The 16,959-nt window shown below is 50.0% G+C and overlaps 1 protein-coding gene across 1 annotated transcript in view; it reads left to right on the top strand.

The window, feature by feature from the left end:
• LOC144158586 (uncharacterized) overlaps positions 1-16,959 on the top strand; it is a 184,425-nt gene that overhangs the window by 129,740 nt on the left and 37,726 nt on the right. The window contains exons 56-60 of the mRNA XM_077689573.1: positions 11,872-11,925; positions 13,256-13,291; positions 13,372-13,407; positions 13,488-13,505; positions 15,019-15,515. Coding sequence (XP_077545699.1) covers positions 11,872-11,925; positions 13,256-13,291; positions 13,372-13,407; positions 13,488-13,505; positions 15,019-15,515 — 641 coding nt within the window. The remainder of the gene's footprint in view (positions 1-11,871; positions 11,926-13,255; positions 13,292-13,371; positions 13,408-13,487; positions 13,506-15,018; positions 15,516-16,959) is intronic.

Genomic DNA, 16,959 nt, shown 5'->3' with positions numbered 1-16,959 from the left:
TCAAGCCTAGAGAAAGTGTTTTGAAACCAAAGCTAGTGCCGAGAGGTAAACAAAGGAGCGTAGAGGATTACTTGCGCGTGCCTTACTAGTAGCTCGGTAGTACAGGAACGGCAAGGGAATTCTAAAGCGGGTAAGCAGCAAGAGGCCAGTGCAAACGATGGAGGACCTTAAAGTGAAGGAACTCATCGAAATTTGCGAGGAGCTGGGCCTTGACTTGGGCCGTGCGAAACGGAAGCATGCGATCCTTGAGATCATGCGGAAGGAGAACGTAACGGCTGAGGAAGTCAATGAGGCCAGGGAGGATATCAAAGAGCGCCGTGAGCGCGAGGAGGCCGAAAAGAAAGAGCGCCGGGAGCGCGAGGAAGCAGAAAAGAAAGAGCGCCGTGAGCGCGAAGATTCCGAAAGGCAGAAACGGAGAGAGGAAGCCGAAAGGCAATTAGAGAGAGAGCTAGCCGAAATGGAGCTCGAGTTGATGAGGCTAGAGAGGGAGCTCCGGCAGGGTTCGCCGGCGTCTAGCGCGACTTCTCCAACGGTTCATGCGAGCGGTCCGAGATGTCGGGACCAACGGCCGCAGTTCGTTGTGGAGAGGTCAGGGCCGGAAGACGGAGCGTCCGAGGGCAAACGCGAAGCGACCGCACTCGTATTCTTGGCCAGAGAAGCGAGCCAAGAGAGCGAGAACGGCGCGGAGGCAGAGACGCCGCTGCGAAATAAAGATTTCGAAACGCGCGCAGAGTCCGCGAGCAGTGGCCAGTGCAAGGCACTTACGAGTTCGCAAGCGGGGAAGCTCTCGGAGAATGTTGACTCTTCCCCAGCGAGCGAGACGCGAAAGGATGCCGAGCAACGTAGCTCGAACTGCGAGCCGAACGAAAACTCTCGCGGTAGGTTAGTCGAACCGCCAGCGGCTGAGGCGTGTTCCGTGAAACCCTTCGGTGGAGAAACGGAGCCGGGCGACACGGAGAGTACGTTGTCACCGTTTTCCGATCAGCCGTTACGCGAAGACGAGCTCAAGGTCGAAGCGCTGCCGACAGGGCCGACAGAGAAATCCGGTGAGCTCGTCGCGAGTGACGTTGACAGAGACCGTACCGCCGTCACCGAGAGCAAAGGGGTGCCTGAGCGAGATAAAGCACTTGCTGAGACGTCCGACAGAGGGCCGTACGGGTCCGCTGATCGCGTTCATGTGTCGGTAACAGGATCAACGATCTCGGCAGAACGCTCAGAATCAGAGGAGGCCTCAGAGACGGCTTCCAACAGGATCGCGCACAGTGCGCGAGATAGCGAGGTTTCGCGAGAAAGTGTGGACAGCGAGGCTAGCCAGACGAAGCCGCTAGAGCCCCCGGAACCAGGTGTTCCTTCGGGTGCGAGCTCTAACTGCGGTGATGTGGTGGCAAAGCCTGCGAGCAGGACACGAGAGACGAGCGAGCAACGAAGGCCGAGCGGCGAGCGGAACGAAAGCTCTGGCAGTAGCTTAGTGGAGCCGCCGACGGCCGAAGCGGGTTGCGTCATCCCCATCGGCAGGGAAACCCAGGTGGCCGAGCGTTGCGAGGCGAACTCTCCGTTGTCCCCAGTTCGCGATGACTTGCTTGAAAGCAAGGTGGGGCACTTTCACCCGCATTTCAAGCCAGTGGAGCGAAAACGCTCAGTGCGAAAGCGAAAGTTCAGAGCTTTCTGCTATGAGCGGAAACGCGATTGGGAGGCATGCGTGCCGGCCGCTATGTTGGCCTTGAAGTCAGCTCCGCGCGAGATTACGGGCGTCAGCTTTGCGAGGCTTGTATATGACCGCGGAAAGAGAACGCGTTTCGAATAACGAAACTAGCCTGTGGGGAAGAGCTAGTTGTAACGCTGCGTTCTTCGTTTCCCCATTCGGAACAGTCTGTTCCGTTATGTTGAGCTTCGGTCTCAAAAGCGCGCCATATTGCTTCTCGAAACTAACGCATCGGGTGTTTCGTGGCCTGTCGTAGTACGCGCTCCATTACCTCGACGATGTCGCCAGCTTTTCTAGCACATGGTAAGGAGCAAGTAGAGCACTTACGAGTCGTGCTGAGCAGGCTCAAAGCAGGCCTATCAGTCAAACATTCAAAAGTGTCACATAGGATACGCCGAAGTGACGTATCTAGGTATCTAGCGCATGTGGCGGTGGCGGTGGTAGCGCGGCCGACGAAGACCGTCAGTCGTAAAGTAGCCGCAGTCGTAAGCTATCGCCGACCAACGACTAAGTCTGAGATAAGGACTTTTTAGGGTTTGACTGGATATGGCTAGACTTAGGGGAGAAATCACTCCACACTTGCTAGCCCGTTACTGACGCTCTCAGAACGACGGAGCCAGTGGGGGTGAAATCGGACACCAAGAAGGAGGACGCGTTTCAAACGCTCAAACGAGCACTGAGCGAGGAGCCAGTCCTAACGGTCCCCGACTTTTCGAAAGGTGTCGTTATTCATTGCGATCGAGCGATCGTGGCATGGAAGCTGTACTATGCCAAGAGGATGCTAACGGCCGGGAACGACCAGTTTGTACTTCAGCCGCAAGCTAACTTGCAAGGAAGAGGCTTACAGTACTTCCGGAAAGGAATGTGGCTGCGTCGTGTGGGCAGTGCAGAAGTTAGCGTGCTCTGTAGCCGGTAACGCAGACGCACTAAGCCGGGCGTTCTAAGTAGGGCTACATTCATCCTCCCCGTGTCTTTCATTTCGTCTCTTCGTGAGCAGCTTTTATCTTAGCAGGTAGATGGGAGCAAAATTATTGCCCTCATTTGCTGCCTCAGTTGATTATTTCCACACCGCGTGATTTCAAGTAATCAACCTTAGTTATCATTTACGTTCGTGTGTTACGTTTGACACTTAGTGTGAGTTCTTCTTTTAAGAGTTTTACGTCCCGCATGGGCCTCTTGGTGTAGAGGGTCCAAATTTGGGATAGATACTTAGCTAGGAGAGTTTGTCACGCTTTAGAGTCTGGTGTTCTGACAGAGGACAGAGGGTGCTTGCTTGCGCTGGGTGTTGCCTGTTGTCGGTCGGTTCTTTGCAAGCTCCAGAACGATGAGCAACCGGTGCTGAGGACAGACCGGAAGAGCCGGACGAAGCTGGTCGAGACACCTGGGCAGCACGGCGAGGTACCTGTGATCCGGACCTGGCAGGTGGTACCTGTTCAAGGAGAGGAACTTGGTGGAGCCACCCTTTTCCTGGGGCACTGGAGGTGTACCTGGATGAGCCTGGCGAACGAGCGCGCCCAGCATCCGAGCCACGTGGAGGCAGCTCGTCTTCACGGCGCATTGTCTGGCGGCGGGGGTGCTGTTGTGCCAGAGCGCCTGGCCCAAAGGCGTTGCACGAGGCGACGCGCCGACAGCGAGGCTGAGTCACGCCTCTCCCTTTGTCGCTGCGGCGCGGCCGAATCCTGCATCTCGAAACGCTGCGGCGCGGCCGACTCCTGCATCTCGAAACGCTGGGGCGCGGCCGACTCCTGCATCTCGAAACGCTGCGGCGCGGCCGAATCTCTCAGCGGAGAACGACCCAAACAAGGGCATGTCGCTACGCCCGGAGGCGAGGTCACGGAGACGGCGGCGGCATCGCTCTCCCTTTCCCCATTGGCGGCGCAGCTGACTCACCGCTTCGCTACCATTCGTCGGAATTCAAACTTCAGGCAGCGAGAGCCCTGATTGGAGCATTTCGAACTTCTTGGGGCCACAACGAACTCCCGGGCTATAAAAGAAGCCCGGAGGCTCTCATCGTCGGCATTCCTCGGCGGCTTCTCTCCGGCACCAGTCTCTTCGGAAGCACCGAGTGAAAGGGTGCTGTCGCCTTTGTGCGAATGATGTAACTTTTGCTTACCCTGTACATACTGTATATAAATGTTACTTTAAGTTTTCGACGGCTCGAGAACTTCTTCGCTCTGCTCTGCGCCGCGTCGATAGCGGACGGAGCAAGGCAACGTCGCTACACCTCTGACTGCGCTCGGATGGCCAGTCCCAACAGCGGTGACAGCGGCGGGATGGCTGGTTCCCACCATCGGTGACGAGCTGGATGCGAGTCACAACCTTGGCGACCGCCCTGGGATACTCATTCCCAACGGTGGTACCAGCGGTGGGATCGTCATTCCCAACAACATCTACCCTTGTGTGGCTGAAGATGTGGGTGTGGAAACGTCTCCTCACAGTTCTCCTCCCTTCGTGTATTCTCCTTCTTCCCTACGTTACTATCACTAAGACCCTTGACCTAGCACCATTGATAGGTAGATCCTTAAAGTTAACCTTTGGCAGCCCTAGCGTCATGCTCAACGACCTGCGAAGCACAGTTAAACCAATTGTGCATCAAGCTGCGGGTACCGTTTGATGACGTTAGAGCTCAAAGCGTAATGTTAGGCTTAACGTCAGGCCGGCGTATACTCGCGTGCCACCTCCTTGCGGCGGCCCCAGCTATTCGACTGGCTTTTTAGCAGTGGTAACTTTCTTTTCAAGGCTTTATCTCAAATCCGCGATATCCAGGGAAGTTGGGATTAGTGCTGTTACACTAAAACGAGGCAGTAATTCTTGGTGGTACCTTCGAACAACAAAAAAAGAACTAGAGTACGCGAGAAGAGATTCTCAGTACGCGGCTAAGTTTCCTCTTCACAAAGACGCGGGCTTTTTTTTTTTTTTTTTTTTGAGGGGGTGGGGGGCTATCTCAAATTTCAACTAAATAACTCCAGTAGGGGGTTACTTTTTTGCGGTTCTTGTTATAATAATCCACCGCGCTGGTTTTGAAACATATCGAACAAAGTTAAGTTAAGAAACATATCGAACAATTGAAAATGTTTCGGTAAGAACCGGCACGCAGGATTTAAAAGTAGAATGAATCAAAGGGATGATAAAATACCCCTGATAAGGGCCCTTGCTACTAATTTCAAAATTTAAAGGGGTTCTGAAAGGCGTTTTGAGCACACTAAATGAACTAGCGCAATCGTTAAGTTAGGCGGCCAAGGTCATCTGTGCCAAGTATAACATTTTTACGTGCAGCGGAAAGCTCACACTTTCGTTCCAAAGTTCGTTACCGTGTCCCCACCCTTTCCTGCGTGTTTTCGGGCTCCAGCATTTTCCCGCATGTACGTCATCGATTCTCCCACGTGCGTCATGAGGCAGAAATATTGCAATTGAACGGCTTTTTCTCTCACTTCCGGCTAAGAGAAGCGTCGTCTGCTCAGCTTCGACGGGTCGCGGCGTCGCCTTTGGTTAATTAGCGCTTCCTTCAGCACGCTCAACGCTATCGTGTTCGTATATATTTATCTTTTTTGTACTCTATTACCACGCTTCTCGTCAAGGCGCTTTGGCTAGGCCGACAAGACGACGACACGATGGTGACGCCGACTTCCGCGTTGGCAGACCAGACCACCGTGTCACACGACGCCGGCGGCGACCCGAACACGTCGGCCGATCGAACGTCCGCGTGGTGTGACTGGCTCGCTGATCGAAGACGCCGATAATACTGATCGGCCGGAACGGTCGTCGGGAATCGATTGAGAAGCGAAAACTGCACCCCGACAACATTCGTGCCGTAATGAGAGCGTAATAAACATAGTAAGGTCCATGAAGTTCATACAGCTCAACACTATACCGCTAATGCGATTCGTATTTCGGCTTACGATCGGATCGCATTAGCGCTGCTTCGGTCGTTCGCTTTGACGACACTTCGTTTCCCGGAGATGCAAACTGCATATTCATGTCCGACCAGCGACGTTTGTAGAAAATATAACCTCAATTAAGAGCAGAAGAGGAGTTACGGAAGGTTTATTAGGTAATAAGGCCTCAATATCGACCACAGTTTTTAGCGTAAAGCGTAAAACAAAAGCACAGTGAGCACTTTTTCCGCAGGGCGAAATCGCAGGCGCAGCCGAAACAGTGCTGTTGCGGGAGATCAGCTACGGTGGGGGCTTTATGGAACTTTACTGCGCAACTGTTCTTCAAGAAATGTTCAGTGAACCAGCAAGGAATCCTTGAAAACAGCTAGAAAACATTGATGTGGCACAAAGGGTGGCTGGCAATGTATTACACAGGTTATTTCTGCGCAGTCTCCAGTGTTTTTCGTGGCGCAGTAGACTAAAGCCTCGGTCCCTTTGCCGTATAGGGCTCCTGCGTTGCCCAGAGGCGCTCCACAACCGACTTCCGGGTAGTACTTTCGGGTAGTACAAATCTGCAGGGGTCCGATAGGATCCCGTGTTGACAGAAGCAAAATGAGCTCGATACTCCTTATTATTTTGTGACTTGGTCCCCAGCCCATCGCCGACGCTTTCGATCGCTTCTGGCGATCAACTTGGCATTAGGGGAAAAAGCTTTGCGGCGCTAAATGCGTTTATAGCGTCGACGAAAGTGCTGGGACGGTGACGGCATGAGCTCGCAGGTTCACCGATCGATGGTCGTATGAAGTGTAATTTGAAGTGAGAACTTCCTGTTTAAACTAATACACTTGGTGACAAGGACTTTTCAACAGCAAAAAAAGAGTAAGCAATCGGCGACGATCGGGCGTAAAAGTCAGCGAGTCCGGCGGACCGCAGGCTCGTCTGCTGCGGTGCGCCGCGCTTTTGCGCTCCTCCGCCCTCATGCGTGCACTTTCTTTAAACATTACTGGTTTGCGTCGCCGTTACCAATACGTGGTGCAGCGCTAGCTTGCCTTTTTATTGCGTGGCTCAGTAACAAAATGCTGCGAGCTTCAGAAGCGTGAAAAATGTTTTGTGATTCCCAAAGTAATGGAAAGTGGTCGGGCGAACTAAGGGGCCGTTCGGTTTCCTTGTTTGCTCTCGCTTTATTTAATTACGCTCTTGCGTCATATATTCACAGTTCACACTTAATAGACTAGAATAGGAGTCGGCAACGTTTTGAGGTGTTAAGGCCGAGTTGCATGAAGCCGACACGGCGGAAGGCCGGGCGGCAGATCGGGTGGGAGAGGGAGGGGGGCTTTGAAACCAAAAAGGAAAAAATCAGTGAATATTTGACAACAAATGACAATAATCTGGCTAAGCGTGAAGATGGCGAAAAATGCAAATGGAAGCCGACACGACGCGGTGCCGGTCGACAAATCGGGTGGGAGGGGGAGGGGGGCCCTGAAGGCAAAAAGGGAAAATCCAGCGAATAATTGACAATAATCTAAGTGTAAAGATGGGGAACAATGCAACTGGAACCCCATCCGAGGTCACAACTGGCATGTCGGCGTTCAGATTGTTAGTGACAGGGGAGAAGGGGGTTCTGACGACGTGCTGGGGGCCGCATAATACAGCACCGCGGGCCACATTCGGCCCTCGGGCCGTAAATTGCCGACCCCTGCAGTAGAAGATAACCAACACAGTCAGTGACGATCGTGTGTAAATATTTCGACAGCGCACCGTGTATGCGGCTTTTATGTTATGTAACTATAGAAGTACATATATCTGCAGGCTTTTAGCTTGCGAAAATATAACAAAATTTCCTCTCGTTTTGAAGGCGGTGCCGGGCCGGAGGTGTCAGCTGAGCCGGCTGCGCTTCTCGCGTCCGCTGGCATGCTCCCGCTGAATCAACCTTTTGCAGTTACCGTAGGCTATAGGAGAGCAACGTTCTGTGTGTGTTTATGCTACTTGTGAACTTTTCTTTGTCGACCGTACAGGAGACGAAAGAAAGATAATAATCGTCGGGAAGTTAGACCACCCGACTTGGCGATACTGATGTACGTCGCGACAATCGCGACAATCGCGACAGCTCGCTCTTGTTGTCACCGATATTAATTTGTTGAGCCTCTGCAACTACATTAAGGACTATTTTATTCAGTAAACAGTCATTTAAACGCACCACAACGCGAATAATTTAAGTACAACCAAGTTTTCTCTGGCTTGTAATTGAAAACACCTAGAGGGCGGCGAAAGTCGTCTGCTTTTGTACTACCTAGACGCGGCGGGCACGAGGGGGCGCAAAACTCTAGCGCAGGAGCCCTATCGTGCAACCCTAGGCTGCTTTTTTGTTACGGTTTTAAATGTTTAGAACCGATAGGAATAACTGAATGGAATACTACAACTGTTTGTGTACGCGCGTGGATGGCGGCACCACAACACGATCAAGCTCGATATTGGCGCGAATGAACGTCCAATTTAGCAGTATATAAACCGTCGTTGGTTCTGAACGCATGTACAGCCGGTAAAACGCTTGTCTATAACAGCGATTTCAACTTCAACCAGCTACATCCGAAAACTGCCGAAACGTACTCGTTCCAAACATGTCGGAGGCAAAAGCGACGGGCTAAGACTTCAGAATTCCGCAGTAGTTTTATTCAAATCCTGCTCCGGCGGGGCAGGATAGGGCTGAGAGTACGAACGCTGTGTTATAGACAAGCCTTTTACCGGCTGTACGTGCTCAGTCTAACAAATTTTGAGGCGATTCTTTAGTCGCTCGCTCACATACCGTAATTACCCGATTCTAACGCGCCCCCGATTCTAACGCGCACCCGATTTTCCTGGCAAAAAAAACAAACTAAAAAAACATGCAGCTCCGATTGTAACGCGCACGAAACTTTGTGAGCAAGAAAAACGAATGCGAGAGAAACGGGCGATTTATTTTTCGAAGTAATCTCACTCATCTCACTCCTCGTCGCTCTGCGCTGACCACAACATCTTGTCCTCGGTGCCGTCAAGCGCGTTCGCGACTTCTGAACGAACGTTCAACCATGGTCGATGGGATAGTGGCCCACGCCTCGCACGCCCATCCCGCGAGCTTCTCCAGAGGCGCACGCTTCAGCCGACCGCTCGTTTTGAACGCGTGAGAGCCGCTTCTGCCATTGCTGTTATCAAGCGCGCAATTGGAACGATTTGACGATTTGTGTGAACGCCGATAGAAAAGCTTAGGCGCCTATGCTTCCTGCGTCCGAAAAATCGTTGCTAAAAGCTTTGGCGCCATCTTGATATGGCGATGGCGATGGGTGGGACAAAATTTCCGGTGTTTCGGCAGTTACGGTTTCGTATCCGATTCTAACGCGCATGCGATTTTTCGACCTATTTTTCCGGAAAAAAAGTGCGTGTTAGAATAGGATAATTACGGTATTTTAAACTCCCATATCGCCAAGAACGCGCGGTGACAGGGTCGTTCTCTTTTCGTGCGATCTTTCGGTGCGGTGTGGAAGTGTAAACGTCCCGCGCAGTTCCTTCCATCAGCTTTTCCAGACTTGAGCGGCGTGCAGGATTCAGAAGCAAAAAAAAAAAAAAAAAAAAAACCAGCCCAAATGGAACGCAGAAATTCAGACGGCCCCTCCCAGAGCGATGCTGCGGCGTAGAATATCGCAGTAGCAGACGACGCCCGCGTTCTTCCAGATGTCACCTAGAAGGCAGGCATCATGGGAAGTCACGCTCACGTGGTGCGAGGAGGTGTACAAAACGAGGGAGAATCACGGCGTGGACGAAAATGCGATGTTTTGATTTGCAGTAACTCCACTAACACACCACTTTAACAAAGTTCTTGAAGAAGGTCATCACAAGGACATTGATTCACCTGAAAATGCGAACATCCATCTATCGGCAAAACCTTTTTCAGGACCCCTTTAAAGGACATTAGGTTTAATCGTAAAAAATTGGTTCAGCTTGCACGGGTGGTGCAAGGCTGGAGAAACAGCGGGGCTGAGGGTCGACCTAGCTTCTTCCGCTTTCGCTAGGTTTTGCTAGGTTTTTCTCAGATTTGTTAAGTTTTGCGATGTTGTTGCTAGGCTAGGCTAAGTGTTGAGGGATGAGGCCAGGTTTGGCCGGATTTTACAAGGCCGTTCCTGTCGATCCCCCACACTGACAGCGGATCCCAGGGTTGAAGAAGCCATTCAGCTCCGCTGTTTCTCCAGCCTTGCACCACTACTGCAAGCTGCGCCAATTTTTTTGTGTGTGTTTTAGTATCCCAAGAGAGTTCATCGCCTTTAAAATGGTACAGTAAGGAGTGTGCATACGCATATCCCCCGTGTGCTCATACTCGAGCAGGCGCGAAAGCTGGCTTCACCGTTATAACACCTTATCAGCGGTGGTGCACGCTTTACAGGCGGCGCAGTGTTTTTTGTTTTTTTTTTGTATTTCTTTCGTCGAACGCCACCGAACCAAGCTCAAGCTTAAATAGCCCCGCTGTCAAAAACCCTCTTAGTACACTCTTTCTCATCTTTTTAAAAGATGATAGTCTTTCTTGGGCTACTTGAACGCGAAAATTTCGGTCTGTCTGTATGTATGTCTGTCGAAAAGAGAATTTATTATATCTAGTAACAGCTTGGACCCACTGTAGTTAGCTACTACACGGGTCGGCAGGATACTTTATATAGGCAACGTGCTTTGGAAGAAAGAAAATGAACCGCACACAAGTTCAAGAAAAAACAAGGAACACCGCACCAAAGGCTTTTCACACTAATGTCCACGTCGCAATGTTCAGTCACCGGAGTCTCTGTGTGTAACTCGATTCGGTCACCCGGCCAAAGCGAATAAGAAGGTGCGCAATAGGTTTATACACCCACAGCCAAATCTAAACGTCTAAGTCCGGTGGCAATGTTCATCATACTTGTCAACATTGTTAAACAAGAACAAAACATTACGCAAATATCAGGCAGAAAATCAATGAGTAAGTGATATTTGCAGTGTTTCTTTATAACAAATTCATGGATGCTTCATTTGTGCGATAGCAAATGAAATACTGCATCGACTGCATAAAACATTCACTCCGTCGCCTGCTGTAGCCCGTGCCAGTATAGACTCTAGCGGCATTTTAAGTAATTGAAGTAGGGCGCCTCCATTCGCGCGCGTCAACGCTGTGCGGCCGTACGGCAGCGCTGGCATCGAGGCACCCGGCATGTAGCAGTGGAACGCGGTAAATTTAAATTGACTTGCGCAAACCTGTAGTGTCTTTGCCTTGGGAGGAGCGTGACGGGAGAGGAACAGGATGAGAGGTGAGCGGGAAAGCGAAGGGAGGCATTTACTTGGCAAATGTTGACGAAAGACTATCGTCTTTCGTCTACATTTGAAACTAAAGGAGCAGATACCCAGTCATTCTTTCCTCCCTTTTCCTTTCTTCTCTCCTTGCATTTAGTTCTTCTCTTAGCTTATAATTTTTAATGTCTCTTTCGTTTTCTTTCTCTTTCTATTCCCACTGTTGTTGTTTTCCCTCAATTTAGGTTCTTTCGTCTTACTGACTTATTTATTTATTTATTTTTCGGGATGGAATTTAAAGTTATCTATTGGACAGTGGCCAATCTGGGCTGAAATGCGAGTGCTCTGCAACATCTGCTTGGCGCGTCGGCTGTGATGACGGCAAGGAGCTCTGTACGTATCAGCAAGACGCGTGTCGCTGTGAGCTACGTGAACGAGGCGCTGGCTTTGGGTTCTCGCAGTGCCATTATGGCTGCTGTTCGGTGTAGATGGCCGTTTTGTGGTGCCGACAACAAAGTCGGCAGAACTTTTTTTTATTCACGCCGTGACGCTTCCTCCTCTTGACTTTCTTTTTTACACCAGGAGTATTCAATAAACTTTGCTCCTCGAACCGTATATTGTTGAAGGCAAGTAGAACCGTAGACATGCTGCGTCTTTTGTTGGTCAAACGCATGTTGGTCCATAGTCCCAACCTCCCACCGTGTAGTTGGGGCTAGGGATTCAATCGCTTAGAAGCCCTACACATTCTGGAGAGTCTCCGTGTTTTACTAGCTAAAGATTCCGTGAACTAAATGACCCTATTCCGTTGTTGTGATGGTGGGCCCAAAATGGCTGCTCTGAGGTTGTGCCTGCGTATTTACCCATGCTAATTATCGCACACATTGCGTGTGTAGAAAGTAGAACATCTTACAGAGCCTGCAAGTGGGATGGTGAAACACTGTTTTCACGTAGGCAGGATTTTCGGAAAATGCAAGTCTGTGTTCGCTTTACACTTCTTTATCCCATATCCACCAGGGCCCCATCGGCATGGAAGGTCCCAAAGGCTCGGATGGACCACAAGGAGAGCCGGTATGCTTGTAATGTATACTCGAAATTTACAGCGTGCTGAAGGACGATGTTTACTGTGGGCTCTGAGTAAAAGTTTTACGAGGGTTCCTTACATGTTGCTTACCTCACGGGTGCCCTTTATATATATAAAATATGATTTTTAACACTCCTGCCCATGGTACTGTAAAAGAAGTTTACTACTTATCATAGCACTAACGTGAATACAGTGAAACCTCGTTAAATCGTACCTGATGGAGACGCCAAGAAAATACGTACTAACCAGCCCTACGGTTTATCCGAATGCATTAAGGTAAAGAGTAACCGAGGGGGGAATTTGGCTTAACTACGTATAGAAAGAAACTATGGCGTATGCGGGTACGGCTTAACGAGGTTCCACTGTATTTCTTAAGAGGGCATTCATCGAATTCCACACTTAGGGAAAACTACAGCAGGCTGCGCATGGGGGTAAATAGTTACGTTGTATGGAAACCAATGCCAAAAATAACGCACGCTGCAGCCCGTGCACACTCCAATTTTATATTTGCCACCTTTGCATCTTCGTTAAAATCGTTATGTGTACCGAATGTAGGGCAGAGAAATTCTAAAGTATTTCTTGGAGCTAGCAGACAAGGCTAAAGACTAGCGTTATTTATCGGAAATTATCTGCTGGAGCCACAGGTAGCATAAATGATCCGGAACAAGACCACTGCGGGTGAGGAGAAGAGGGGATAAACATCTTTATTGTTGGCGAAATTGGAATGGAGCCTTCAAATGGTGGAGTCCTCAGTACAAGAACCAAATGCCTTGTCGGCCACAACAGCCCGCTCCACCAGCCTTAGGCTGGTCGTACAGGCATGAGCTGGACAGGACACGCCTCCACAGCTGAGGAGATCGAGTTGAAAATGTTCGGTGTAAAGATGGGGTGGGAGCGGCATCCGCCGAGCAGGAGGGACAGGCTGCCGTCCGTTCCACAGAAGGGGCTGGGGGAGGAAATTCGTGCGTTGCCTGTGGGATCGGTGCCGGTAGTTGAGACGCTTATGTCGTAAAAAAAGTGTCTTGTTCATAGCTTAATCTGCTCTCTTAAAAATATAGGTTGGCTTACATATATACTACTTATTCTTAGCGTGCTCAGAAGTTAGGGACTCGAACGAGATTAGCGCCCGAACTATGCGAGGTTGAGTAGGGTACTATGAATCTACGAATATTTGTTTCCGGGGCTGATATAAGATAACCTTAGCTGCAATTCAGCTAATACAATTCAGCCAATATTTACTTAGTCTCAATCTCACAAGTCACAATGTACAATCGTTCATGCAGCTGACCTTCTGACCTTTTTGAAACCTGTTTACAGGGACCCGAGGGGATAACAGGACCCAAAGGCGTTCAGGTGAACAAAAACACAAATTTGTTTAAGCCTGAATTTTTCTCTGGTGAATCTGACATTTTCACTTTGTCTGTTCATTTCAGGGACCAGCTGGCATGAAAGGCGAAACTGGACCACCTGTAGGTTTCTACGTTTCTTTTAATCAATGAAGTATGGCTTGCTTGCAATATTTTAAACATCGGTCGTTTTTCTATTTCAGGGACCGCAAGGCCCACCGGTGAGCAGTTTTTGTATAAGGTTTCACAGAACTAATTCGCAATAGGATAATCAAAAACAGGAATTATAAACACCGAGCAGGCAGGAGTGCACCCCTCACCCGTGCTTCCGGTTGTACGTTAAGACTAGGAGCGTGATCGCAGAATCCTCCCATCCCCTTAAAGTTCCCTAAATGTATGCGTTGTATTATGAGTGTGTGCATGTTGCACGCGTACGCACATGCCTGTGTCTGTTTCTGCGTATACGCACTACATCTGCGTATACTAAACACACACACACACACACACACACACACACACACACACACACACACACACACACACACACACACACACACACACACACACACACACACACGCACGCACGCACGCACACGCACACACACACACGCACACTATAAGTGTGTGTGTCTGTGTGTGTGCGTGCGTGTGTGTGCGCGTGCGTGTGTGCGTGCGTTGTGTACGTTGTGACGTTGTGTGCACGCGATAGAGAGAGAGAGAGCGCGCACGCGCGCGCACGTGCGTTGGTGTGTACGTGTGTCTACAAGCAAGCGTGCGCGTGTGTGCGGGCGTGTGAGCGTGCGGTCATGTGATGATCGCGTGTCCAGCATCCTGTTTTCTTATTTTTTTGAGACAGTACACTTAATTTTTAATAACTTTTTGCTGCTTTAATTATTATACTTTCGGGCCGTAAAGAAAAAAAAAACATCGTATGCAGCATCTTTAGCTTAAAAACGTGGAACTGGCAGTTATTGTTCGCGCTCAATTACTTCGTAAGATAGCACGATAGTAGGATTTCCATTTAAACAAACTCGATCATACCAGGACGGAATGTTGTATGTGAGTGTGCGTGCATGTGTGTGATGTGCATCCGCGCGTCGACTCTTGTAAACAACCACATAATTTCTATACTGTCGAATTACCCGACCAAGCCACACATTTTAGGCATAAACCACGATTTGGATGTTTTCCGGGTGTTGGCTCTAGCGACACGAGAAAAGGCTTTCTGTGGTTTCCCGTTCTTGTATTGTTCTAATACGTTGCGAACGTTAAAAACAACAACAAAAACAGGGTTCGAACCGATATGTCCCTGCTGTAGACACGAAGCTAGATTTTCCCATTTTGAATTTTTGTTTCGTCTACCAGGTCGTACTTATTGACCAAATGACACACTGCATCAATCATTAAGCGCTTGTGCAAAATCCAATTTGTTTAATTCGCACAACGCTCCGCGGTGGCTCAGTGTCTAAGGCGTTGTGCTGCTGAGCCCAAGGACATGGGTTTGATTCCTGGCCGCGGCGGCCGCTTTTCTGATGGAATCGAAAAGCGAAAACACCCGTGTTCGAGATTTAGGCGCACGTTAAAGATCCCCAGATGGTAAACTAATTCGAAGCCCTTCACTACGGCGCGCCTCATCGTCTGTGTAGCATCGGCTCGTTAAACCTCATGATCAATCAATTATTCGCACACAAACCTGCCAAGAAAAATGACGAATATTTTCCTCGATACACTCAGGGTCCACCAGGTGAAGGCCCCCAGATTCCTCCCGAGATGCTTTTCCAGAGGGACCGGCACAACAGGTTCAGACGCAGTCTCCAGGAGGCCGAGAACAACGCCAGCGCCGAGGACGATTACGCCGTTTCCACTGGTGACTATGGCGATTATGACGGCAACTTCACGACGACGATGGCCCCAACGACTACGACGGGCGTGGCGATAGATGAAGCGGCGTTCGCGAAGATCAACCGAACGCTCACGCACATCTTCGCCAACGTGTACATCTTGCGGCGCGAGATGGAGCAGATCCGGCGCCCCGTAGGCTCGCGACAGAACCCGTCGCGCTCGTGCCGCGACCTGCGGCTCGCGCACCCGGACTCCCCCGACGGCTGGTACTGGGTGGACCCGAACCTGGGCGTGCCGGACGACGCTGTGCGCGTGTACTGCGCCATGCGCCACGGCGGCGAGACCTGCGTGTTTGCTGACGGAGACGCCGACTCGGCGCGCATATCAAGGTGGGCACCGATGGCACAGAACTTTATGCGCTGGCCCACATCTAGATCATTCTGTGGGGTCTGAGAAGAGCAGGGGGTCTCCGGCCGACAAGTTTTTTTACGAAAAGAAGATCCGGGCCATTGTAGTTCCTAGATGTCTTTTTCTTCACGCCAGGGTGTTTTACAGAGCAGTAAATCGATGTTGCACTGTTTTCGAAATGTATTTTAGGTGATACAGCTGTATAACGCCAACTCCAATCGTACCAATCTTTTTCAAGTCTCTAACGCGATGGTAATTTCGCCTTTCTGTGTTTGTCGCTCTGTCTGTGGCCCCCTGCTTTTCACCCCATTGTTAAAAATCCACCTCACCTCTCTTCCCTCATACGGCAGCATCTGCCAGAACTTCCCCATTTCCAGTGAATGCTATCGCATTTCTCTGTTCTGAATTGCTCAGGAGTGTGCATACTTTAACTCGGCTTAAAAATGCTTGTGATTTGGCAAATGAGGTTTATTTCTCTGTAGATTAAACTTCAGGATCTCAGCCATGCTGTCTTCCTAAACGCTATAAAGTCAAAGCTGCAAATTTCAACGTCATTGAAAAGGTGTTTTTTTCAGATGTGCATTACGTATTTCTTCATGGTCAACTCTGGATTTTTCTGCAATTTTCTAAACGAAGCAAGGCTGATTTTACGCTTTCTGTATTTCTTTTATGCCTTAAGAAGTTTGCTGTGCTTATCGTTAGCCCAGAAAGGTACTCGTTGTGTGTTCACTGCAGCAGAGAGATTTTTAACATCTCTACTTTAATTTTGTTGCGTCCTGCTTTGCCAAGACATATGCTTTAATTTTGTTGCGCTATACTTTGATTTTACTGTTACAACTGACCGGAAGCAGTACAACAGGGCGATACTGTCACGGTGACATCACGTAACGTACCAAAAAACTACCGGGCCGGTTTTAAAAAACATGGCAAGGAAACAAATTAAAGTCCCAAATTTATTGGATGGACGTGGAGCCGGAATAGATCACTCATATATTTCATGCCCTGTTAATACAAAGAGTGGTCGCGTGAATTTTTCATTTTCAGGAAATGTTTTAGGGGTCCATTAATTCCGCAAAGCAAATGCCGCACCAACTGCTTTTATCATGGCTATACGTAGGTGATAATTTGGATATCACTCACTCACACACACACACACACACACACACACACACACACACACACACACACACACACACACACACACACACACACACACACACACACACACACACACACACACACACACACACACACACACACACACACACACGCACACACGCACACACGCACGCACGCACGCACGCACACACGCACGCACGCACGCACGCACGCGCACGCACGCGCACACACACACACACGCACGCACGCACGCACGCACGCACGCACGCGCACGCACACACGCACGCACGCACGCACGCACACGCG

The sequence above is a fragment of the Haemaphysalis longicornis genome, unplaced genomic scaffold (genome assembly GCF_048455015.1).
Source record: "Haemaphysalis longicornis isolate Haplotype H1 unplaced genomic scaffold, Haemaphysalis longicornis Haplotype H1 scaffold_1, whole genome shotgun sequence".
Lineage (NCBI taxonomy): Eukaryota > Metazoa > Arthropoda > Arachnida > Ixodida > Ixodidae > Haemaphysalis > Haemaphysalis longicornis.
Note: the sequence above shows the minus strand (reverse complement) of the source record. Positions and strands in the feature narration are given on the sequence as shown.